The sequence below is a fragment of the Lethenteron reissneri genome, chromosome 23, assembly GCF_015708825.2.
Source record: "Lethenteron reissneri isolate LAM-NWPU_2019-01 chromosome 23, ASM1570882v1, whole genome shotgun sequence".
Classification (NCBI taxonomy): domain Eukaryota; kingdom Metazoa; phylum Chordata; class Hyperoartia; order Petromyzontiformes; family Petromyzontidae; genus Lethenteron; species Lethenteron reissneri.
The window spans coordinates 3,570,335-3,595,762 of record NC_083801.1 but is presented as its reverse complement, the minus strand read 5'-3'; the positions used below and the strand labels follow the sequence as shown (position 1 = coordinate 3,595,762).

Below are 25,428 nucleotides of genomic sequence, written 5' to 3'. Positions count from 1 at the left end.
TATTTGGACACACATGTAGGGTGGACAACAACAGGAAATGTTAAAGTGTTTTGTTCATAAAAATGGACTGAACCGGAAAGAGAGGAAGACCTAACAGAGAATGGCTTGACGGCGACATAAGAAATCGGTGCCAGAAAGATGTGGCCACTACTTGAGGATATTGGCACAAGACAAAGGAAAGTGGAAATATATGCAGAAATGTGCAGTGGACACCTACGAGCTATCTGCCCATGGACCATAATGATGATATTATTTGTGCGGTAACACGGATTTAGTACGTTAAACCTGGAGTACGTTAAGGTGTCGTCAAATATGTCTGTTTTTTTGCGTCTCCGATATAATATGGTTTCATTGCCCTTATAACCTCTGGCAAAGTGACCATTGTAAATGTGAACGTTTCATAGTAATGCAAGTGAGTTCTGCGATTTATTTCACTGTAAAATTTGGTAAGCAACTCAATTAATAACATTAGTGGGTAGCAGGGGGGTGCCGTCGTAACGCTCGTGCCTCAGTGGGGTTTGTATATCCACCCCCTGGTCTCCCCCCTCCCCACCCCCAGTTCTGTATGGGATTCTATTGGGTTTGTCGGTCTCTTCTGATAGTAAAAAAAACATTCCCCCATGGGGCCTCCTTTGGCAGTGTCAGAATATAATCATAGGTTTTCCCCTTTTTTCTGGCAACAAAACAGGTGTTCGGATGTTAAAACACCAAACTGAAAGCTTTTGCAAAGAATCATGTCTGCATTAACCACAGATATTTGTGGTGAAAATACAAACAAAAAACATGCTCTGACAGTGTATGCATTGTCTTTGAAACTGATTGGTCCACACCAGAGACAGCTTTCTTTAGTCTCAAACGGTGTTAGAGGACGCCCAAAGGCCTTTTGGCGTCCTCTGATCTAACACTCTTTGAGACTAGGCTCTAAAGAAAGCTGTCTTTGGTGTGGACCAATCCGATTCAAAGATAATGCATTTCCTGTCAGAGCATGTTTTTGGTTTGTATTTTCACCACAAGTATCTGTGGTTCATGCAGACATGATTCCTTGCAAAAGGTTTCACTTTGGTGTTTGAAAATCCTAACACCTGTTTTGTTGCCAGAAAAAAGAGAAAACTTATTCTTAAAAACATTCCCTGTAACTGGTACTGGCCAAACATCCCATTGCTGAAAAAATTCCTGCAAATTACTCATTTGGGATTACACACAGCAGCAGCTGCAACAACATCACCCACTAGTACGGCAACTTGGCAGGACCATGCTGAAAAAGTAGTCATGGGACTAATTCAAACTGTCATGGGTAAACAATTGTAATAATTATGAATACTACTATGTTGAAATATTAAAACAAAACACAATAGATGAGAGCGTATACTCGCATACTGCTCAATCTTCTGGCTATGAGGTCATCAAGAAAGGCACTGTGCAGTCCACCTCATAGGCTAAACAAATATGGTGAATTATACTAAGCTACTGACTGACCATGCATGCCCAGAAAAGTGTACGGGTAAGGAGACGACCACAAAACAGAAAGTTGCATGAATATACACCACAATAACACATCGTATTAATGCTGATAAAGCAAATCGTACAATCCCAAAGAGAATTACGAAAAAAAATGGTGTTTCTCGCTGACAAAGACATTTGAAATGGTGTGGTGGCAAACGTCCAAACGGGTGAGTCGGTAGTGCACGGCATGGGAGATAAACACCCTTGCCTTGCGTGCTGCACAATGCCCAATGTGTATTTATTTATTCATTATTAAATGTCTGTCTACTGAAGGACTATTGGACGTCTGTGAAAAAGAGCTTCATAGCGCATCGGATTCCTCCAGGATAGATAAAGATTCTGATTCTGACTGGTATTTGTCAACATGTGTTTTTTTAAACAGAGGCACTTGGTGAAAACTCTTTCAAGTCTATTTTCTTTTACATTTGTGCAGGATTATGCAAACATAAATTATCCACAGCATAATGATTAAGTGAAGGAATTCATTAATCATGCAACTCAAATTATACCCAATTATTTAATGGATAATGACACTGATTTCATGACAATGTCATCATCACATGATCCATTATTCAGATGAATAGACCTACACTACACGTGAAAAATTGCCTCCATGTGGTTTCAGAAGTTTGAAAGGGGGCCAATCCCCTGCAATTTAACACAAAAGAATGGCTTATTTTCAAAAGTAATTTATACCACTCAGTAGATCTTCATGAAGAATATTTCAGACATATTTTCTTTTTAAACATGAGCAATTGGCACAGATTCCCCCCCCCCCCCCCCCCATTTGTAAATAAATACCCTCATGCTATTATTTTGACTGCAAGCCAAAGGAAGAAAACGCTCTGGAGAGTACAACTATCACAGAGATGGATCAGTGAGATCAGATCATTGTGCCAGCGGCTCGAGGCATTGCTGTTCGAGAATGGTCATTACTCGCGGAAGCCTTCAGCCAGCAGTGGATAGCGCATGACTTATGATATAGATGATGATGATTACTATGGTGGCGGTGGTGGTGACGATAAGCATACACCCATGCAGCTTGGAAGTAGACTCGGCCACCCTGCCACTCGATCACGTGTTACCTGTATTGCTCCAGAGAGCACGGCAAGTGTGGTTGCTATGGAGATCTTCTGCGACTCCAGCTCTTGGGGGTCGATTGCCGTGACATTAGAGGCAAACCGCTCAACCACGCCACCCGTCATCAGCGAAACAATGGCAAATGTACCTGGAAAGGCCACAAAAAAAATTGGCACGGTCATTTTTTTTTGTTTCCGTACGGCTGAATATTATATATTTTTTTTTTATCACAATAACAGGCAAATTTCGTGTGGACGTTAACAAAGATGTAAGATGATATTGCATTATAAATGTCGATTTCAGTTTTATACAAGCAATGTTACGTTTTACTGAAAATATACAATTCATAGGGGTGCATTAATCCTCCGTATAAACAGCAAAGGGAATTAGACGGTGCAACTGCCAACGTGAGGCTGAGATTTGTAAAGAGAGCAGGCTGGCCAGTTCATTAAAGCATCAGCAGTCGCAGCAGTGTTCCAACTATTTCATGCATACACATGTTATAGCGGCTCAGTGATGCAGCTGTGAAGCACAAGAAGATGATCGTCAAAGAGGAGCATGCCTTTGGAGGCGTTTGAACAGCCCACGGTGCAAGGAATAAACAGTGCTTTTGGAGAGCAGGTGATTTCATAGGGAGAGGAGAGTCGTTGGATGGTTTGGAGGAAGACACTTTCAAAAAGACCTGCCTCATGACCTCAGACAAGCTCCGCGTTTGGCACGAGCCGTAAGTGAAAAGTTTGGAACCCGAGTGAAGGTTTTTATTTATATTTAATCAGCAGACCTACACAAAATAAACTCCTTCCAACATGCAATTCCCTTTCACTCTTTGTAAAAAATAATTGTCTGGAGTTTCTAAAATTTAAATAAATATATATTTCTCCATCATATGTTAGTCTCCTGGCGCTAAAATTGTATCCAAATACGACAAAAGTTCGATTTGAAAACCAAACAAATGCGGATATGCAACAAAAATATCCGCATTCACATACATAATGCATTGCATTGCAAACCTATATTTTTTTAAACTGCAAAGGAAGCCTTAGGTATTTCCTGTAATAATATGTAAAGTTTAATGAAGAATAATATCAAAGTAGTATGCCTTCAAAAACAAACAACATTGAAATTTTTATTCATGGTAAGAAAAATATTAAGACATTCCGACACACACAAAACAGCGACGGGTAATGACTACTCATCAACAAAGATAATGGTTCTCATCAACCCATACTCCTTCATTACACCACCCTCACTTCTGTTATGCCTGTAATTGATTCACTAAGAGAATTCCTCCCATCCTTACACTCTGGAAATGCTAATAATGTTCACCGATGGCTCTTTGTAGATTTGGGGAAAGGATGCGACGGGCATGCATCCTCATGCTTCAAGGCACGGGATCACACCGCCAAGGACTCATTAGTGCTGGGATCTGCTAACTGTCCCGAGTATGCCTTGTGGATGATCTCTGTCCCATATTCATGATATTCACAGGACAGGTCTCTTCTCGATCAGTGCATGCGCAGAATTCCCCGGCTGCACACTCTGCAATTAATGTCCTTGGCGACGAGACTATCAAGGATGGCACCACTGTGTGTGCATGTTCAAATGCTCGTGGAACGCATCACCCTTCGCCAACTTTAAATCATTCCCAATATTGCAATACACGGCGCATCAGGGACATTCACAGATGCAACCTTTCTACTCGTTACAGTACGAGAAACCATAAAGTCTGTGCATGGATGGATGGTGCCACCTTCAGGAAGCGATTTCATGAAAATATGTTTTTTTCTCAAGAGATAATTGGAGGTCTATCAAGAAGAATAAGACTTTAATAGATAATAATGTTAACATAGGCTTGCTAATAAGCACGTTTGAATGTATAATGAAGGGAAATTACGCAGTACAGGAGAACTCCTCTAATCTATTCTTGTGTATGCCAATATGTTCAACAGTTGAATGCCAATGGGGGGGTCTGCTACCCACAAGAGGGCTTTAGTAGCAGGTTTGTTTTAATTTAGTTTTTACTCTTTCGAAGAAGCACAGACTGCAGTGGCTCTGCAGCACGATCCGTAGCTTGAGTCGCATGGCCACAATTTCACCGCTGTGGCCAGTGTCGGATTAAGCTAGTGCGGGGCCTATAGCATATGTCATAAAGGGGGCCCCAAATAAATAAATAAAAACATAAATATCAACAGACATTTTTTTACTTGTGTACGCACGTGGAATGAGTCACTGGAGCGCGTGCCGCTGGGAGATTGGTAGGAATAGAATTAGGGGAAACAGCCCGTTCTACCAGTTGCATCTGTGGGCACGGAGCCATTTGGGGGATCCAGAGGGGTGCGGGGAAGGCCGATGGCGGCACCTGACCACGCTGTTCAGGACATAAGGCGAGCTCCGACTCACAGTTGGGGCTGCTGCGATCTGGAGTGGAACTCGTCATTGGGATAGTCATAGGAGCCATAAAAGAGGCCCTGTGGAAGGCAAGTGGGCGGGTGGTTAAGGGCGCCTATACGACATACGTCGAGGTATGCCACCTAGCCAGGAGACTGATCGAAAGAGTGGTGGAGGTGGAAAGAGTAAAAATGGGCAGCAAAGCCACAAATGAGAAATGGCGGTGGCCTCCACCCCCGTGTGGCACGGGATGAAGTGTACCAAGCTTGGGAATGCCCTCCGCCACAAAGAGAATGGACGAATTTTTCTTGTTTTTTCTTTGGCGACCGTGAACTTTTTGCTCCAAAAGTTTGTGATTAAGATGGCATTATTACTCGTGTTTCATAATCGGTGCACTGGATGTGTGGTAAGGGCACTTGATGTCACGATAAGATCCCCTGTGTGGGTTGTGGTCATGGTTTCTTTTTGGCTGTCCGGGGCAGTGGACTGTCCAGGGTTGAGAAATTAATAAAAACTTTTAAATAGTCAATAGTCGAGATCGTTTTCCTGCCAACCGAGCCTGCCTGCGTACCTGTCTGCATACCTGTCCGAGTACCTGCGAGGGCAACTAACCGTCAGGCCAGAGGTTGCCTTGCCAATTCAGGGGGGCATGGAGACCGACCACGCTGTCGGGGTGAGCCAAGGCGACTGGGCCGGGTCGACTGCTGCCGAGGCGGACAAGGCTGCGATGTGACGACCTGGAGGACGGAGGTCGGTGGGGGAGGGCAATGAGGTGCACACAATAGAGGGGGGAGGACCCCTGGGACTCCTGAGCTTAGACCAAGAGAAGGCCTTCGATCGCATCTCACACGATTTTTTGTTTTCAGTACTGACGCGCATGGGGGTAGGGGAGCAATTGGTAGGCTGGGTACGAAAACTATATCATAAGCTCACTGGCAGACTGTTGATAAACGGGGTCCTTTCGGAGGTGATGCCAGTTGGGTCAGGAGTGAGACAGGGATGTCCCATGTCACCCGTCTTATTCATAATGTGTATGGAGTTCTTTGCCCAGACAGTTAGAAATAACCAGAAGATTAGGGGAGTGCACATCCCAGGATGCAGAGAACAGGCGAAAGTAGCCATGTTCATAGACAATGTCGTGGTTTTCTGTAGGGATGTATCCTCAGTGTGGGAGGTACTAAAGGTCGCGAATCGTTTCTTTTTGGCCTCAGGATCCAAGGTTAATGTAAAAAAGAGTGAGATGATGATTTTGGGTGACCCCAGGCAATTCGAGGGCCGCCCACCAGGGATAAAAGTACAGGCAGAAGGGATCAGGATGCTGGGGGTTGCCTTCTACCGGGAGGACTCGGCAAAGAGAAATTGGAAAGAAAGGATGAAGGCAGTAAAGGGCAGGCTGGTCAGATGGACGAACAGGTTCCTTACAATGGAAGGAAGGATCCTGGTTCTGAAAGTAGAAATACTACCAGCACTCGATTATCTGGCCTTCGTATTCCTGCCGGGCGCGCAAATAGCGAGAAAAAGAGAATGTTTTTTAGGTTCATCTGGGGAGGTGGGATGGACCGAGTGAAAATGGAAACGATGTACAAAAGCGTCGCGAATGGTGGGAGGGGTGCCCATAATGTCACGCGTGCCCTCACAACAATTTTTGTTTGTGATACGTTACACTTGTTTTTTCCAATGGGCCCCAGGTGAAGGCCTCATTGTTTACATTACAAACTGGCATGACTCCTGCGGAGACTAGGGATGGCCTCATTGCCGCACGGCACGCCCCTTGCTTGGACGCAGGGATGGTTGAGTGCCGTTGTCAACAAATATATTACAGAATATGAGCCGGTACGGGGGTCGTGGTGCCCAAGAGGAGTCCTTGCCAAGATGAACAAGAGGGAGGCCTGTACAGAGGTGCCAGGTTCACGGAGTGCCATGCACGAACAAATTTGGAAGAACGTGACATCTGAGGCCCTAAGGAAAAGGCAACGGGACTTATCCTGGCTGGCAGCCTGGGACAGGTTAGAATGCAGGAGGTTCATGTATACCCGCAATATAGCTCATACCCCCAAATGCTCGAGAGGCTGCGATTTGGATGTGTATGGCTCACGCCCTTGTGCAGTGCCCCTTTGCACAGGAAGTGTGGGAGCTATGCCATCCTCTACTGACTCGTTTTTATTCGGTTAAGGTTACAATGCCAAATATTATTTAGAGTATTCCGACAGAAGGCAGGAGGGGCTTGGGCTCAGACATGGGCCATTGTAGGGGCCATAAAAGAGGACCTGTGGAAGATGCATGGACGGATGATTAAGGGTACCAATATGACACCCGTCGACGTATATCACCTCGCCAGGAGGCTGATCGATAGCGTGGTGGAGGTAGAAAAAGTAAAAATAGGCAGCAAAGCCGCAAATGAGAAATGGCAGTGCCCTCCACCCCCTTTTGGCACGGGATGAAGTGGACCAAGCTTGGGAAAGTCCTCTGCCACAGAGAACAGACGAATGAGTTTTTTTCTTCGACCGCGAACTCTTGCTCCAAAATGTTGTGATTTAGGATGGCAATATTCCTCTTTTTTTGTAATCGATGCACTTTACCGAAAGAACCAAAATAATATTTTAGGGTTGTTAGGAATTTTCTTTTTTTTCCTTTCGAATCCTTGAGAGGGAAATAGGCTATGGCAGAATCCACAAAGAGGATGATTCTCATCGAAACATCCTCGAGTGAAGAGGACGATGGCGAGGAGGGTTCTCGGGCAGCCCCGGCAGTCGAGACACCAGCGGGGGGTCCCGGAGTGGCGGTCCCGGTGGGGCAGGGGGTGGAGGACGATGATCCTGCGCCGCCGCCGGCTGGAGAAGGGCTACGGGTACTCGGCGTGCATCGTGGAGCTACTCTCCGTGGTGACGGCACTAGTGGGGCAGCTGGGCAAAGCAGAGCTGGTGGAGGGGGCTGCGAATCGGGGGCAGCGAACAGGCGACTCCGCAGTCACTGCCAACCAAGGGCGGGTATCAAGTCCTGCCGAAAGTAACCTGCCGCGGACGGCTCATCTGGTGGCGCCTTCACTCGCGCAGCGGCTGCTATTTCTTAAATAATTTTCGACTGCGGGGGGTGATTGGGTGGCCTTCCGGCAGTGGTTTGCCACCACTTGCAAGCTCACAGGGTGGTCCGATGCGGAGGCGCTATGTATTCTTTCCACCACGCTGGACAACGCAGCCTTGGCGGAATTTTTTTCCATTCCCGAGGAAGACAGAACGACGCTGCGTCAGGCGTACGGCCAGTTGACGGCAATTTTTGACCCGCTGTCCAAAGCGTGGTGGAATTTGTGATGCGGAGTTGGGGGGAGACCGAGATGCCCCCTTGCCTTCCGCAGTGCACTCCTGTCACTGGTCCAAGATGCGATCCCAGGGATGGAGTGGGCAGGACTGGATTCTCTGGTCCTGTTGACACTGGCTCAGGAAATGAAAGGTTATGTTTTGCCGTCCACAGGAGGATGACCTGTCCTCGATCATAGGTAGCCCAATTAATCCAGGCCCATTGTAACCTGCGATGACGTGCCGGGGTGGCGGCCGGGGCTGGATTTCCGAGAGAAAAGGGCGACCAGGAGCACCAAGAGTCTCCCTGGGTCTGCGCATCGGGTGGTTGGAACCCACGGGGGAGAGTCGGAGCGGGACGACGACGGACCAGCAGGGGGGGGGACCTTGCCTCCGCCATGGCGGGGCCCTGTTACCTGCTTCAGGTGTGGCCTGCCGGGCCACAACTCCAGGGACTGCCATGCTGATTTGAGGCAGTTTTTCCTGGCTTCGCCATCCTCCACCCTGCCGGCCTCCGCTCTTCTGGGTCCAAAGGCAGGTCGCGATGTGTCACACACCTGGCCGACACAGCCACCTCATGCATCCCCATTACAGTCGGTGTTGGGTGCAGACGCCATCGCCCCTCATAGGGATACGGGGTACGAAGGTGGTGCTTCAGTTGTATGATGGTTGGACACGCGGGTCTGGGCAATGGACCGCACTGGCACACCGTGTCATGGCAGCGGGAGCAAGATCATCCACCGTGTGTGGATTTGTGCAGGGTGTTCAGGTAATGATGCTCATATATATGGGGGCATCTGCCACCATGGTTTCCGAGTTGCCTTAGTCCGGTGGATAAATCCGTGTGCTGCCGCTAATGGCGGCAGTTTAGGAAGTGGGCCAAATAAAGGCATCGATACGGATTGGCGATATTGAAAGGACGGGCCGGTGTTGGCTTCACGTTCATTGGTGGTGCCTTGTTTATTGGGGACAGATTTTTTCTTTTAAGAGGATGCCCCTCCAAAGTTTAATTGACCAGGGTTGTGTGGAGTTACTGCCGGGGCATCGGTTTTTGGAGTCCCCTATTGGGTGTATGGCTAACGCTATGGTTCGGGCCCTGGTGCGTGAAACGGTTAGGGTTCCCCCGGGTGCATGGATGCTCGTACCCTTGAGGCTGCAGAAGCGGCTCGACCAGAAAATCACCTGGGGTTGGGGTTCTCTTGACCCCTTCGCATAGAGCAGTTTGTGGGCTCACTTTCATAGGGGCTCAGACAATAGATCAGGAGCCCTTCCTGCAAGTATTAAATGCTGGGCTGGATACCGCGGTCATACAGGCTGGAATGGTGTTGGCCCACGCAACGGCTGCGTGTTGTAAGGATACGGATAATGTAACCACTCAGTCATGGCAGCGGTTGAATGGGAAGCGATGTTGGATGACACGTGGATGGATCCGTTGTACATGGGTAATCCGGATTTGCCGTGGGAGCAGAGGGGCGAGTTGCGGGCATTGCTTCGGGAATTCTCCGATGTATTTAGTAAGGGTAAATTCAATGTGGGCCTCACGTCCCTGATGCGTCACCATATTGATATGGGTGGCGCCACTCCCTTTCATAAACTCATTTTGGTTTAGTCTGAAGGAAAAGGACTACACTAGTCAGGTAGTCGACTTGATGTTGGCCGCCGATATAATCTCCCCGTTAAACAGTCCCATGGGGTGCTCCCATTATTCTGGTTAAAAACAAGGACGGGAGTTTGTGGTTCTGTGTGGACTTTCAGAAATTGAATAAGGTCTCGGTGGCGGACGCGTATCCGCTCCCATGGATGGACGATTCGTTGGATGCCTTGTTGGGGGCGCAGTTTTTCTCCACCCTGGATCTATTGTCAGGGTTTTGGCAGTTGCTCCTGGATGAAAGTTCAACACCCAAAACCGCATTCCGGACACCGCAAGGGCTGTTTCAATTTAACATGCTTCCGATGGGGCTTCACTCGGTTCCGGCCACGTTCTAGCAACTTATAGAGTTGGTACTGTCGGGGCTCCAATGGGAGTCATGTCTAATCTATTTGGATGACATAATTGTCTTTGGCCACACGTTACAGGAACATCTGCAGCGGTTGGCCTTGTGAACGCACTCCCCCCCCCCCCCCCCCTTTGATACCCCGATTTCTCCTTGCCGTTTACGTTGGATACAGATGCCTGTGATACCGGGATCGGCGCCGTGTTGTTGCAGGTGGAGAATGGGGTGGAGAGCGTGTTCGCTTACGGTAGCCGGGTTCTGTCCCCTGCAGAGCAGCGCTATTGTGTTACGCGCCGTGGGATGCTGCTAATCCTGCATAATGCACGGACATAATTAGTACTAATCACATACCTGCATTTCCCATATCCCCTCCCTTGGATGCTGCTAATCCTGCATAATGCACGGACATAAGTAGTACTAATCACATACATGCATTTCCCATAAATATGCTAAATTCCTTTTGATATGCAAATTCATTTGTCAAGGCGCCCTTCCCCCCCCCCTTCCAACCCAGCTTATATATATGCTCCAAGCACGTGTGCTGTTTCATTCAGATGCTGTTGCCTCGACAGACCTGGTTTCACCTGAGGACGGCTGCTTGCGTTGTGGCCGAAACGTCGTGAGAAATATTTTATTATGTTTAATTTTTATTATTTTAATACTTCCCTTCTAAGTGACTTTACCGAAAGAACCAAGAAGATGAATCCGTGCAGTCACGAAAGCTTTAAAACAAGGGTTTTGCCACCAAGTACTAAGTCATGTTTTGCAGAGGGGTGAAATACTTATTTCCCTCATTAAAATGCAAATCAATTTATAACATTTTTGACCTGTGTTTTTCTGGATTTTTGTTGTTGTTATTCTGTCTCTCACTGTTCAAATAAACCTACCATTAAAATTATAGACTGATCATTTATTTGTCAGTGGGCAAAACGTACAAAATAAGCAGGTGATCAAATACTTTTTTCCCTCACTGTACATCCATGTTGTGCCAACAAGTCAATGAGGCAGAGTCCGATTGGGACCTACACGTTCGGGAGTTTTTGCGGCCTAGACAATGGCCCCTCATGCCTCTATCAAATTTTCCCCATTTCTTTTTTAACGTACGGGAGAATGCGGTGGAGGTAATTGAGGTTAGGAGGCTGCCGACAGGCGGACTGGGGTGGACGGTACAACCGCCACCTGCTTCTTCCTCTTCTCCATCTTCATCCCCGGGGGGACCGCGCCCATTGGGCCAGCTGCGAGTCACCCCCGGGGTCCCTGGGGGACCCGTACCAAATACGAGGGACCGGTGACAAGGACCTGTTCCAAAACAGTTCGGTTCAGATGACCGCCCTTACTCGTCGTTGGGTTGCTGTTATTTTGGGGGCTGGATTGTTGCCATGCATTGCGAAGTGTTGCATGGATATTGCGGTGTTCGTTGTCCCGCTGCGCAATGTATGGAGGTCAGCAGCCGGGACGGCTGTTTTTCTTTTTTCCCGGGGGGGGGGGGGGGGGGGGGTGATGTAGTGACGTGGAATGAGTCACTGGAGCGCGTGCCGCTGGGAGATTGGTAGACAATAGAATTAGGGGCAACAGCCCGTTTTACCAGTTGCACCTGTGGGCAAGGTACGGAGCCATCTGGGGGATCCAGAGGGGTGCGGGGCCGAGGGCGGAGCCTGGCCACGCTGTTCAGGATATAATGCGAGCTGCTGCGATCTGGAGTGGATCTCGTTGTGCCGTCGTTGTTGTGATCCTCACTCTCTTGAAGCTGTGGGTCTGACAGCATGTTGGCTGTCCCGACCCGGTGTATGGTTATCCCCTAAGGCTGTAAAGGCTGGAATAAAAGAGAGAGAGTACCTCCTACTTGTGTCTGTGAATTGGCACACTGCACTTGCATAGTAATTGTATTTTTTTCATTTGCTATATAGCCAGCTAATACGACAAATCACTAATCTTAAACACCAAATCGTTCATCAAAGTTGAAGGCAGTATAGTACTGTAGTAATAGAACAAGCGCAGAATCACTGAACCGAAATTAATAGCTTGAAAGCATTTAGTGCGTTGTCCTTAAGTGGGGAGCCCGTAGCTATATATGTAGCTACTTTTGCTACTAGGAGAATCCCGCACTGGCTGTGGCTCGTGTCTGTAATTTTACATTGACGAAGGCGTTGCACATCGGCCTGTTGATGTTCTGTTGTGGTTGACTTTTTCACCAGTCTCTTCGAGGCATGTCAAAGCCGGGAGGTGCGATGTGTGGATATCGAATTAAGTGTTTATTTTGGACGTCTGCGTTTCTCCACTCGGTTCGGAACTCTTCTAAACCGCCATAATATGGAGGACCAAATATCTTGGATCCTATTATCTACGGTGGTTATCTGCAAATTTACTCCACTTAAACGCAGGAAGAAAACATCGTGGAAAATAACAGATATTAGGAGTCATTTGCCACGTAACTCCACTCGTCAAAGAAAATGTGCCCATAATTGGAAGTCTTTAACACATCGCGTTGGGGGGATCTTTGAAACACTTAATACTTCAAAGACGTATCTCCTATCCAGGGGCCTGCCCTGGCTCCTCCCCCCTCAACCAGTATATATGTAGGGCTGTTACAGAGGGGCTGTATGTGTAGGGCTGTATGCATAGGATCACACGGGTAACAAACACAGTGGGCGGGGCTCCGTGAGTACACGGGGAGGTGCCCGCAACGACGTCCGCACCGGGCGGCCTGGGGGGCTGCCCGGGGGGTTGTGATCCTCCGGGGGGTATAAATGGGGATGAGCCGGAGAGCTCGGGGTCGAGTTTAGAGTAAAAGGAGGGAAGACAGAAGATCGACTAGCTAGAGCCCTGGACTCCCCTGGGACGCCGCCCTTGTCAGGGCCGCGCAGGACCGCGCCAGTGGCGTGGTCCCGTGAACCAGAGTTAGTACTCTGGGACTCCGGGTACCGTAGCCCGACTGACCAGTGTCTGGCCAGATAGCCTCCCCTAGCCCATTAGTGGAGGACCAGGAGGTAGGTCAGGGGTAGCTAGTAGAGTATTCCCAGCTATCCGGGTGAGGGGGCCGATACACCCCTCTAGTATTGTATGTCCGCAGTGTGACTACTTGTACGAATAAACACGTGTGCCTTACAACGGTGTCCAAGCGTCATCAACGGTACTTCATATATACGGGGTCGGATCTCTTGGAATTTCTCATTTACTTGATACAGCGAGCGTGCTGTGACGGATCCACCTGAAGACGGAGGCTTGTGTTGCCTCCGAAACATCGTGATTTTTTATTTTATTTTTATTTAACTTTTATTCAATTTAAAATTTTTACCTACGTGACCTTACCGAAAAAACTCAAGAATACGTATCTCCGTGTCTTCTTGTGTCTATCTCAGAGGCGTGAAAAAAGACAGACGTGAAAATTTAATAAATACAAAGACACAGAGAAGGAGACTCACGCAGACACGGAGAGTCATACAGACACAGATATTCACAATAAACTAAAAGACTAAACATATTTTTTTCATTTTACCAGGTAAGGCCCACTTAGCTGCATAGCTTTTTCAGAAGCGATCTGGTCACAAATTATAGCTCAAAGTGGATTATCACGTCCATTTATAGCAATCAAATATTCTAAGCACAAAGACACACACATGAAAACACCCACAGAGACATGGAGACGCAAAGGAGATGGAGACACCGCAGAGGCACGGTGACAGAGACAAAGAGACAATGACACACTTACTATTTTCCATTAGTGGGCTTGGGGCAAGACGTGTCACGGCTAGAAGGGATGCAGCTTAGTTCCCTCCCTTACCTCTCCCTATTTTATTTCCCCATTAAACCAAACACACAGCATACGTACATGCACATGGACCAACATTTTTCTGGGGCCTTGCTCCCATATGTTTGCCCTGTCTTTTTCAATTTACGTGTGCTTGTGTCACCGTTATAATAAAATCTAGAGCTTACTTGCACATGCACCTAACCTTTTCTGGCACCTCTTCTGCTCAATATATGTGCACCAATAGTTTTTTATTCGCCGTGTGTGTTTCCTTTACGACCTTTGTTAGCTGTGCAATGTTCCTCATGAACCCTGCTGTACTCGTTCTCTGCAATATTGATTTGGAGTACCACGGTGGCTAGGAGACGTTAACTACCCCGCCTGATATGTAGGTCGTGGGTGCGATCCTGACCCTGACGCCTGTATATTTGGAGTTTGCGTCTCTTCCCATGCTAATTCATTTAGAATTAGCATGCATTTAGAGTATTTGCCTACTAGAAATGTCCACGTGATCAGCCACTTCGTTGAGCTATCATTTGTGACCAGGTCACTTTTGAAAAAAGAGTTATACAGCTCAGTGGGCCTCTCCTAGGTCGACTCAGCCTCAAACGAGTAAGTGGTGTGGTGTGTCAACATCGCCACTGGGGAGACAAAGGCGGCTGGCCGTGGTGAATCCAAGTCCCGGACGAAGCCGGGTAGTAAAGCTAGTATTTCATAAATCTTGTGTTCGGTAACTTCGGTTATATACCTTTCTGTTTCGGTGTTGGTCGAAAGTGTAGTTAAACATTAGGTTTCGGCTTTGGTTTCGGCCGAAAGTGAAGTTAAACTTTCGGTTTTGGCTTCGGTTTCGGCCGAAAGTCAATTTTTTACTTTCGGTCTGGTTTCGGTTTTGGCCGAATCCAGAAATTCAGTTTCGGTCGGCCTTTAATTGAATCAGTTCACGTGCAGGCGCTGTATGAATTGCTGAATCCTAAGATCAATGAGCGGCGCCGGCGGTTTTGGCAGACCTTCATTGATACTCGTGGTTATGGCTCTGCGTTATGGAACCCTGCTACCTGGGTAACATCTGCACAGATGGTCGTTGTCTTTGTGGGCGTGTGTGCGAGTAACCTCGTCATCTGCGCGCGTCTCACTTCTAAAGTGGGGGGGGGGCTCACAGGAGGCGCCAGATTGTTTTTTTTACACGCTTTCTATTAACTCACTCTGTTGTTGTATCCTCAAATCTTAACTCAATTTTAACCCACTTCCCAATGTGGTATCGACATCAAACTTGATATACTTATGTCATACTGATGACAATACTATATTCTATCATAAAAAAGAAAATAACAAAAAATGTTACAATCTTTTTTTATATTTTATGTTTTGCCTTGGGTCTAATTGTCCACGCTCAACTGACGTTGGCTGTAAATCACCACTGTCACTTACGTTATGGCAAGCTTCGGGGCCACTTCATGGAGTCGTGGAGTTCTGCCATTACTCGTACGGTACATTTCAATAAAGCGTGTTCAAAAAAAGTTTTTTTTTTAATATTACTTATTTCTGATACACGTGTCGGAGACGGGGTGACGTACACCCACACACATATATACTCACGCACACACTCATACAAAGACAGCCCCCCCCCCACCACAGTATAGCCTTTCACAGACTGCTGTTAGCGAGCACCCACGAAGGTCGGCACTGCACACGAGGGAGTGGTGTGGGAAGCGCCACGCCCGACCACCTTTGTCTCTTCAGTGCCGATGTTTACACAGCACACCAGGTACTCTCCTTTGTGGCTGAGTCAGCCCAGGAGAAGCCCAGGACCGGTTTGGTATTTACCACTGATGTTAGCCGTGACCTGGGCCACCAGGTTCGTACAACCAAGATCAATCCACGGCTGGATACAGGCCTCCCCAAGCCGCAGCCATCACTCACGATCCTATGGTGCAACAAAACAATCCAGAACCTGCACATTGACTGATTTAATCACTCCATCTCCTAAGGGCACGTGCCCTTGGACGCATTCCATTTTCCCTTGGCTGCCACTCCGTCATTAACCTTGACCATTGTCCATCATTCCTTCCTGTGACTTATGCCCGAACCCACTCACGCACAATGATGTCTACGTGTCTATGTGGTTGTGTCCGTGTCTCTGTGGGTGTCTGCGTGTCCATGTGGGTCCCTCCGTGTCTCTGTGGGTGTATTCGTATCTGTAGGTACCTCCAAGTATCTGTCTCCGTGTCTCTGTGTATTTGTGTATGTCTTTCCCATCATGTAAAAAAAAGTTGTGTTTCTTCTTTGCCATTGTCGATAAAAGCAAAGATGGGTAGACTTGCCCGAGGAAGACAAGAGCCGAAATTGGAGAATTAACTGAAGCCTCTATAGTCACAGAGTATCCATCCTCGATGGTCAATGCCTACAGGAACCACTTCAGGTGTGCACTCAAGTGAAAATGCATTAAAGTTGAAGCTTTGTAGCTTTACCAGACCGGTTGTTTTCTATTGCATCTCTATGTTAAGCTTCCCTTTTATTGCAGAGGTAGCTTTAGTTCATGGCATCTTGTTGTTCTTGCTTTCACTGCAACCGTTGTTCTTTTTGTTTGTGCGGGTTTTTTTCCCCTCTTCTACAGAACAAACCTCACAATGTACGTTGTTAACAAGTTCCCGTTCGTAGGCCGCAATTTAGAAACGGGGCTCTCTGTTTTGCCTCCCCCTCTTCCCCCGCCGGACAGATCCCTGCACTCACATCTTCCGGGCCAGCGCTCTCTTGTTGGCACAACGCAAGTGAAACTGACTCGGTCGTTGTGAATCAATGATCACGTAGATCCTTGGCACCACACCCAGAAACGACAGCCGTGGAATGGTCCTCGCGGTCAGCTTTATAGACGAGGTCATTAGCGATGTGTGGTTATTTAGGTGATGTTAATGCTAGTGTAACTTCTTGTGGTTGCCTCTTTGCAATGTAAACAAAAATTATTTTACACGTAGGCTTTTCGCGACCAATTATAACCATAATAGAGGTTGTTTTGGGGTGAGATCGCATAAATATAAATGTATAGTTAAACCCGCCACGACCCAAACATTCCAACTGTAACTAATTGGCATGATTTGTTTACGTAACAAACCTTTATACTAATTGGCTGTGGCGGGTGTAATGATACATTTATACTTATCCAAAAAAAATGCATAAGCAATTCATAATTTTACGTATAAAATATAATAAAATATCTGCAGCTGAATAGGGCTGAGCCTGGTTTGGTACCGGTAAAGGAGACTGCCTGGGAATAGCAAGTGGTGTGGGCTTGGGGCTACAGAGTGGCTAGGCGACAGCAGTACAGCGAAGTGATATTGTTTTTGTCGACTGTTGTTTTTTTCTCCCCCTTCCGATGATATCCATGGGCAGAGGCATGAGGCCAATTTTGAAATAGGGTGGTAAGCAACCGTGGGGGCCAATATCGAGTCACCTAAGGGCCCAATGCAGTTCGACTGAGGAGACATTGTACACAGATATGATTGAATAGACACGAATCACACGATTGAACCCAGGGTCTCGGGCTCCTCCCCACTGTGCCATGCCTGGCGGTGCTGGTCATGATTGGTGGTTTCAATGGGCCCTGAACTCGGAAGGCACGCGCCTCACTTTGTCTGTGCTTGGGCCAGCCAAATGATGCGGCCAGGGACCTTGGGCACGCTTGAGTTTGGTTGAGTAAGAGATTTAACTTCCAGATGTAGGCTCGTCATTAAATCAAATATATGCATTCGGTTGTTTAGCGGGGACGTAGGAAACAGTTTATGAGAGCGTTTGGTATAACACAGCATATGGCTTGTCCCCCCCCCCCCCTCCGCGGCACCTGTGCACATATTTACATCAAGTGAAGCAAATCTGGGTCATGGCCCTTGAAAATAATGATGATAAATATGTTGTCCCTAAATTGAGCAAACAAAGAACACCCCGTATAGGCTTAACAGACTGTTGGGGCAAGTGCTGTTCGCGAGCATCAATGAAGGCCGGACCGGCACACGAGGAGGTCTGGTTGCCAGCACCACGCCTGGCCGCCTTTGTCTCCCTAGTGGCTACATGTACACATCGCACTAGGTACTCATTTGAGGCTGAATCGACCTCGGGGGGGGGGGGGGGACAGCACCGGTTCAGGTTGGCTACGTACGGTGTGAAAGAAGTTCAACATACATCCACGCATACATAGAGCAGCTCGCTTAGCATTACACTCCCGCTCAAATAACACGCACACACACACGTGTAGCTGTGTATCCACAGGCATCGTGGTGGGGTGGGAGTGTGGGGGCAGGAGGAGGGGGGACATACACGTGTGTGGAAATGCATGCGTCTGCCCCCTGTGGTTCCATGCCCAAGTCAAACTTGGGTACTGTTAAGAGCGCAATGCATTCACTTCAGAGTTTAATTCACTTCGCAGTGAATGCATTGCACTTTAACAATATTGGGAATAGGAAGTATTCTACTAAAATATTCCGCGTTATATACTCACCCTTGTATCGTGTCCGAACTGTATGATGTATGCCGTTGACTTGTTTAATGCATGGCACACTTGACCCGAAGTCCATATCAATGCCTATCGTTGGTAATTAATGTAACTTTGACAAATGTATCTGCCGTATCAAGAGCAGCAATACAGGGTGTTCTATTTATTTTAAAAAAACACCCACTTTTTCATCGTTGGCAACATTTCATTTCCAAGCTCAATGCACGTATCAAATCTTTTTAAACACTCTCCTGAAACACTTTTGTCCAACAGAGCCAGTGCGGTTTTGCTCTCACGCCATTCAATAAACGCACATACGTCAAGTGCACCATACAAATAAACGTGTCAAGCGCCAGCAGCACACCATACATCTCTTACACTAAACAAGAGCGCATTTGAGCAAAATGCTTTTTTTACTATTACTATTACATCTTACCGCCTTCTAAACATTTGATGCTCAGGGTAGGGTCGGCTGAGGTCACGGACGTTGTTGCAGTTTTGTTGCCCACCAGCAAAGAGGAAATCCCCGTGGGTTATGGTCGGGCGAAACTATGGGACCCGTGCAAATTGATCCACCTCAGAGCCAATCCTCCCACGTGCAAAGGGCCCCTTCTCAACCAAGCGCATCGTTGCGCGGAGACCCAGGGGCCCATCGGATACATCTTTGGGGGGTGTCCTAACGATGGACGATTGATCGCCCACGTGTATTAAAACAGTCACGGAGATTACCGTTGCAGAGTTAGGGGCCGTCCATAAATGACGTCACGCGATTTTGGGCGATTTTTGACCCCCCCGCCCCCCTTCGTCACACGACGTCACAAAAAGTCAGACCCCCTCCCTTCAAATATGACGTCACAAAGCTCTGCCCCCCCCCCCCGAAAAATAAAACATGCTTCAAATTGCTTTAAACTATTGTCATTGTAGTGCGTATTTAATGTGGCGCTACACTCTGATGTTGTAGGAGAAACATTTATCAAAAAGTCTATTTCATTAAGTAGAACGTGTTGTCTTTATTTATTTATTTAAAGTTGCGCATTTTGATGTGACGTCACATTTCTCCCCCCCCTCGTCACACATCGTCACAAATGTCTGACCCCCCCCCCCCTCTAGGTGCGTGACGTCATTTATGGACGACCCCTTAACTTCTAAATCGCGTACCAGCGCGCCCTCTCGTTTCGACCACAAATTACGCTTACGGCCGTGAGGTAGCGTTACATGTGAAGTGTTCTTGAAGACGCGTGGACAACGGGGTAAGGCACACGTATTTATTTGCACAATGTCTTACAATACTGGAGGGATGTATCGGCCCCCTCACCCGTACAACTGGGAATTCACCCCTAGCTAGCCTTCCTAGCCGAGTCCTCCGCTAACGGGCTAGGGGAGGCTGTCTGGCCCGACACTGGTCAGTCGGGCTACGGTACCCGGAATCCCAGAGGTCTGACTCTGGTTCCGGGACCACGCCACTGGCTCCAGCCTGCACTGCCCTTACAAGGGCGGCGTCCCAGGGGGAGTCCAGGGCCTATCTGGCCGGTCTTCTCTCTTCCCTCAACTACACTAAGACTGAGCCCCGAGCTCTCTGGCTCAACCCTTTTTATACCCCCCTAGAGGATCGAAACCCCCCTCACGCCGTCCAGTACGGACGTCGTTGCGGGCACCACCCCGTGTGCTCACGGAGTCCCCGCCCACTGTGTTTGTTATCCGTTAGCCCCTATGCAACCAGCCCTACACAAACAGCCCCTCTGTAACAGCCCTACATCACCCCCCCCTGTACAGCTCGCAGCCGTCCCGGCTGCAACAACTTTAATAAAGGCTATTTAACCCCTGGATACCCGCGTGTGCCTTAAAAAACGTTTTTAACGCTAACATGAAGGAACCAACAGCAACAACGACAACAACAACAACAATGACAACAACAAAACCCACAACCCCGAAGGGAACAATCCGACGCACCCCCCCTGAATAAATACGAATACCGTAAGAGCGACGCATATATACAGGTTAAGCAGGGAACTCGCAGCACACATGCAACACAACACAAAAAAAATGTGTTAGGAGCTCCCCACCGACGCAGCACCACGCAACCGTACGTAAGAGAGAAGAAGAAAAAAAATGTTCGTCCAATGCATTATAAGAGTCTGCGCATTTTTGTGCGTGTCCTTGCTGCAGGCCCGTCACACGGGGCAATCCCGGGTGGCGAACCCGCCGGTGGCGGTTGTTCGTTTTGTATAGAGTCCGCGTCTGACGTCGCGGGAACCTCGGCGTCCCTTGCAGCAGCAGGTGGGTGCGGGCTCGTCAGTCCCGATGCACCTGGAGGTGGCACGGCCGGCAAGGCATTAGGTGAGCGGGGTGGAGACGGAGCTAGTGAGTCGGTCGACCCCCCACACGTCTGGCCACGCATGTGTGAAGTGGGTTTGTGTACCGCGACGAAAGGTTTCAACCGAGAGGGGTGCACGAACCATCGCCGCTTCCCCCAACGAATGCGCACGCACTGTGGTCGCAAGACCTCGACCACTTCCACGGGGCCCCGCCACGGCCGCGCCAGCTTAGGGGAGGTGGCCAGGGGTACTTGGGGACAGTGCAACCATGCCCTGTCCCCCGGTTTCCACTGTATTACATGCGCCCGACCCAGCCTGAGGCGCTCGTTCGCCTTTTGACGGAGGTCCGAGTTCAACCTCGCAGCATCCCGCGCCTCTGTTAATTTAGCCAGATTAAATTTGACGTGGTCAGCCAATTTAGTTTTTCCTTGCGGGTCGGGGATCTGCAGCTGGGCGCGAACAGGCGGGTCGGGTTCGCGACCGTACATAAGGTAAAAGGGGGAAAATCCCGTAGCTGCATGGGGTGCCATCCGGTATGCCGCCAAGACCCCCTGAATATGCAGGTCCCAATCAGTCTGAGAATCTGAGACCTGCTGTGCCATCATTGACGAAATGGTGCGATGCAGGCGCTCGACCATTCCGTCTGTCTGTGGGTGATACGGGGAGGTCCGAATTTTCTTTGTGCCTAAGAGGTCACAAACTTGTTTAAGTAATTTGCTTGAAAAATTTTTACCCTGGTCGGTCAGCAGCCGTTCCGGAGCACCTTTGTCCAGGACGTATCCCTGAACAAAGGCGTCCACAATGGCTGCTGCCGACTGGTTGGCAAGGGGCCAGGCCATGGGCCAGCGCGTAAAATACTCGACTCCTGTCAGCAAATACCTATTGCCCCTGGGGGTGGCGGGAAATGGGCCCAAGATGTCCAGCGCGACAAGCTCATTTATTCTGGACACCTTGATTGATTGTAAAGGCGGGTTAGACTCCCGTGCCGGCGGTTTCCGTTGCGCACACCGCGGGCATGAATTCAAAAGATCCCCAACATCCTTTGTCATACCAGGCCAAAAAAAATCTAGTTGTATCAGTGCAAGGGTCTTTAGAGTCCCCAGATGTAACAGGCGCTCATGCGCGGCCCACACCACTTTGCCTCGCAACTCCGAAGGGACGACCAGCCGATGTCGCTGTAATTTTGCATCCCAATGCATGAGCAGACCCTGTACCATTTCCCATGCACCCGAATCACCTTTCACCCGGCCAGCACCCCCGACGCGACGACGCCACCCGAGGAGGGAGGTATCCTCCATTTGGAGGCGCCCCCACTCAGTGACGGGCAACCCCAACAGGGAATCCCTTCCCTGTTGTTTGATCGAATTATCAGGCAGTGGTTCGTCGTCGTCGGTGGCTGCCAGGATCGGAACCGATGCGTCCCCTGAAGGTCTGCAAGGTCCCGACCCCAGGAGGCATGCACATTCCGAGGTGGTTGGCATGCGTGACAGAGCGTCCGCGTTGGTATGGCGAACGCCCTTACGGTAAGTGGTCTCAAAATCAAAATCCTGGAGAACCTCCAACCATCGAGACAACTGTCCCGATGGTTGTTGAACCCGCAGGGCATACTGTAGTGCCGCATGATCTGTGCGGACGGTGAAATGCCGACCGTACAGATATGGGCGATACTGTTGGATGAAAAAAACAATTGCCAACAGTTCTCTACGGGTGACACAATATCTCTGCTCCGCAGGAGACAACACCCGACTACCGTATGCGACCACCCGTTCAACGCCATCAACCACCTGGGAAAGCACACCCCCAATACCCGTGTTGCTCGCATCGGTGTCGAGCAAAAAGGGCTTCGAAAAATCAGGGTAGATCAAGGGAGGGGCTTTCACCAGGGCGTCCCGAAGGGAGCGGAACGCAGCCTCCTCCTCTTGACCCCAGTGGAACCGAACCCCTTTAGATGTTAAAGCGTGCAGGGGTTTAGCAATTGTCGCAAAATCAGCAACAAACCGTCGATAATACGACGCGAACCCAATTAAACTCCTGACCTCTCCCACCGAGGTGGGAGTCGGCCAGGAGCTGACACACTGCGTTTTGGCGGGATCGGTAGCAATACCTGAGCGTCCCACGATGTGCCCCAAATAACGCACCGAATCACGCAACAAATGGCATTTTTGGGGCTTGAATTTCAAATTAGCAGCCCGCATCTTTAGGAAAACCGCCCGCAACCTCTGGAGATGTTCATCAAAGGTTTTTCCAAAGACGATAACGTCATCCAAATAAATGAGGCACGACTCCCATTGCAGTCCAGCCAAAACCAATTCCATTAAACGCTGGAAAGTTGCCGGCGCTGAGTGTAAGCCCATCGGCAACCGGTTGAATTGAAACAAGCCGTGCGGTGTACGAAAAGCAGTTTTAGGCTTTGACTCATCATCCAGAGGAAGCTGCCAGAATCCCGAAAGTAAATCGAGTGTGGAAAAGAATCGCGCTCCCGCCAAGGCGTCAAGCGATTCATCCATCCGAGGGAGCGGGTATGCGTCGGCAACCGAAATTTTATTAAGACGCCGGAAGTCAACGCAAAACCGCAACGAACCGTCCTGCTTTTTAACCAGGACGATCGGCGCTCCCCAAGGGCTGGTGGAAGGAGAAATGATGTCCGCGGCCAACATGTCATCAACAGCCGATTTGACATGGTCCTTTTCGGCGGGACTCAACCGAAACGGATTTTGGCGAATTGGCGCGCTGTCACCCGTGTCAATATGGTGACGCAGCAAGTGAGTGCAACCCAAATCATATTTATTTCGACTAAAAACGTCGGAAAATTCTCGCAGTAATGTTTTAAGTTGTTGACGCTCTGAATCGGACAGGTCCGTCGATCCCGCACAAAGCGCCTCGAGCCACCCTTCATCGCTGTCCGAATGCGGTCGCGACGCAGGGACAGTGTTGACGCAATTTACGGCGGGTTCCTCACACGGCACCGGCGTTGCGTGAGCAAGCACGGTCCCCTGTGGGATCACCACCGTCCGCGAGCCCACATTTAGGACCGCGATGAAGGGTTCACCATCCCCTCTCACTATGGTCTGGGCCGGTAGTAAGTCAGGTCCACTAACCCCGGCCCTAGACGGTCCCAACAGTACCCCTTGTGCCCCAGCACCCTTAACGAGGGGCCGCCGAAGTTTCAAGGGTACCAGCATTTGCGTCCCCGGAGGAACGCGTACCGTTCTTTCCACGAGCGCCGGCACCGTCGCGAACGCCGTCCGAGTCGCAACCGGCGATGGCAGAAACGCCATGCGTCTGCCCGATGGAAGCTCTATGCACCCCTGGTCGATCAAAATTACAATCGGCATTTTGGCCAGGAAGTCCGTCCCCAGCAGGCACGGAACCGCCAGCGAGGAAGAAACAAAAATCGGCCCAGACAATTTTATTTCCCCGATACAAATTTGGGCACGAATTTGTCCGATGATGCCAAGTGAGCCCCCGTTAGCCGCATAGAATGGTATGTTAACTGGCATCAAGGGACGACTCCGGACGGGGAGAATATTATAAATTAATTCCGAAATAATAGTCGCCGATGCTCCCGTATCGACCAGGATGCGCACTTCAACCCCGTCGATATACCCCACAACGGCCGACGACCCCGACGATGCGGCAACCACACGATCGGCCAGCACGGACCACTGGCCGGGTTCGATATGGGTACCCGGAGTGGTGCGTGATGGTGCGATGGTGCGTGATACCGGCCCCCCTCTCGTCGCGGTGTTTGAGTGCGTGACGGGTGTGTGTGTGGGCCAAACGTGTGGGGTGCCGCGACTCGCCGGTTTTTGATGGTGGAGCTTGGGATGAGGCCCGTCGTCCCGGTGAGGTGTCGTCCCGCGCTGACGAGGAGAGCGGCACCCCGAGGCGACGTGGCCCCGGACGCCGCAGTTAAAGCACCGCGGGAGCGACGTCGGAGGTGACGAATGGTCGGAACGGCCCGACCCGTCCTGGCCCGGCCGTGCACTTCGTCGCCTGTTGCCGTCGGTGGTCGACGGCGTAGAGTTCCTCCGTCGGAAGGGTGGCTGCAGCCACCGCACGCCCCGCCGATGCCCTGCTGGCTTTTCGCCGGAGCGACAGGAGGTTTGCGTGGAGGAGCCGCGCCGCCTGGAGCGATGTCATTTCCGCGTCCTCCTGTGCGACGACAGCGATGTCAAGATCGTCAGCCAGGAGGAGTATTTTCTCCGTCACCATAGCGTCGATGCCGTCGTCATCCATACGGGGGAAGGCCGACTTGGCCATCGCCAGGAGGCTCGTTCGGTACGCCAGGGGCGACTCCTTTTCTCCCCGCTTGCGGTCGTAGAACTCCTGTCTGCATTCCGCCGATGGTCCGTAGACCCCTCCCAGCAGCTGCAGCGCCATTGGTAACGTAGAGCGCCTTTCCTTCGGTGCCGATGTTAGGGCGGCAAGCGCGTCGCCGTCCAGGAGCGCCGGCAGGGCGCTGAGAGCTTCTGCGTCTGTCCATTTAGCCATTTCTTGGTGGGCGAGGAAGCGTCTTCGGAAGCCGCTCCAGTCGCCCTCTGCGCCCACGAATTCTTTAAGCGGGGGCAGCCTTTGATGCAGCGCAGCAGTTGCCGTGGAGTCCCGTGGGCTGCTGTCTCCC

At 49.7% G+C, this 25,428-nt stretch overlaps 1 protein-coding gene across 5 annotated transcripts in view; it reads right to left on the bottom strand.

Moving 5' to 3' along the window:
- Window positions 1-25,428, bottom strand: part of LOC133345861 (prestin-like) — a 102,480-nt gene that overhangs the window by 64,515 nt on the left and 12,537 nt on the right. For all 5 annotated transcript variants that reach the window (XM_061556909.1, XM_061556908.1, XM_061556910.1 and 2 more), the window contains exon 4: window positions 2,589-2,731. In XM_061556909.1, the coding sequence (XP_061412893.1) occupies window positions 2,589-2,731 (143 nt within the window). The remainder of the gene's footprint in view (window positions 1-2,588; window positions 2,732-25,428) is intronic.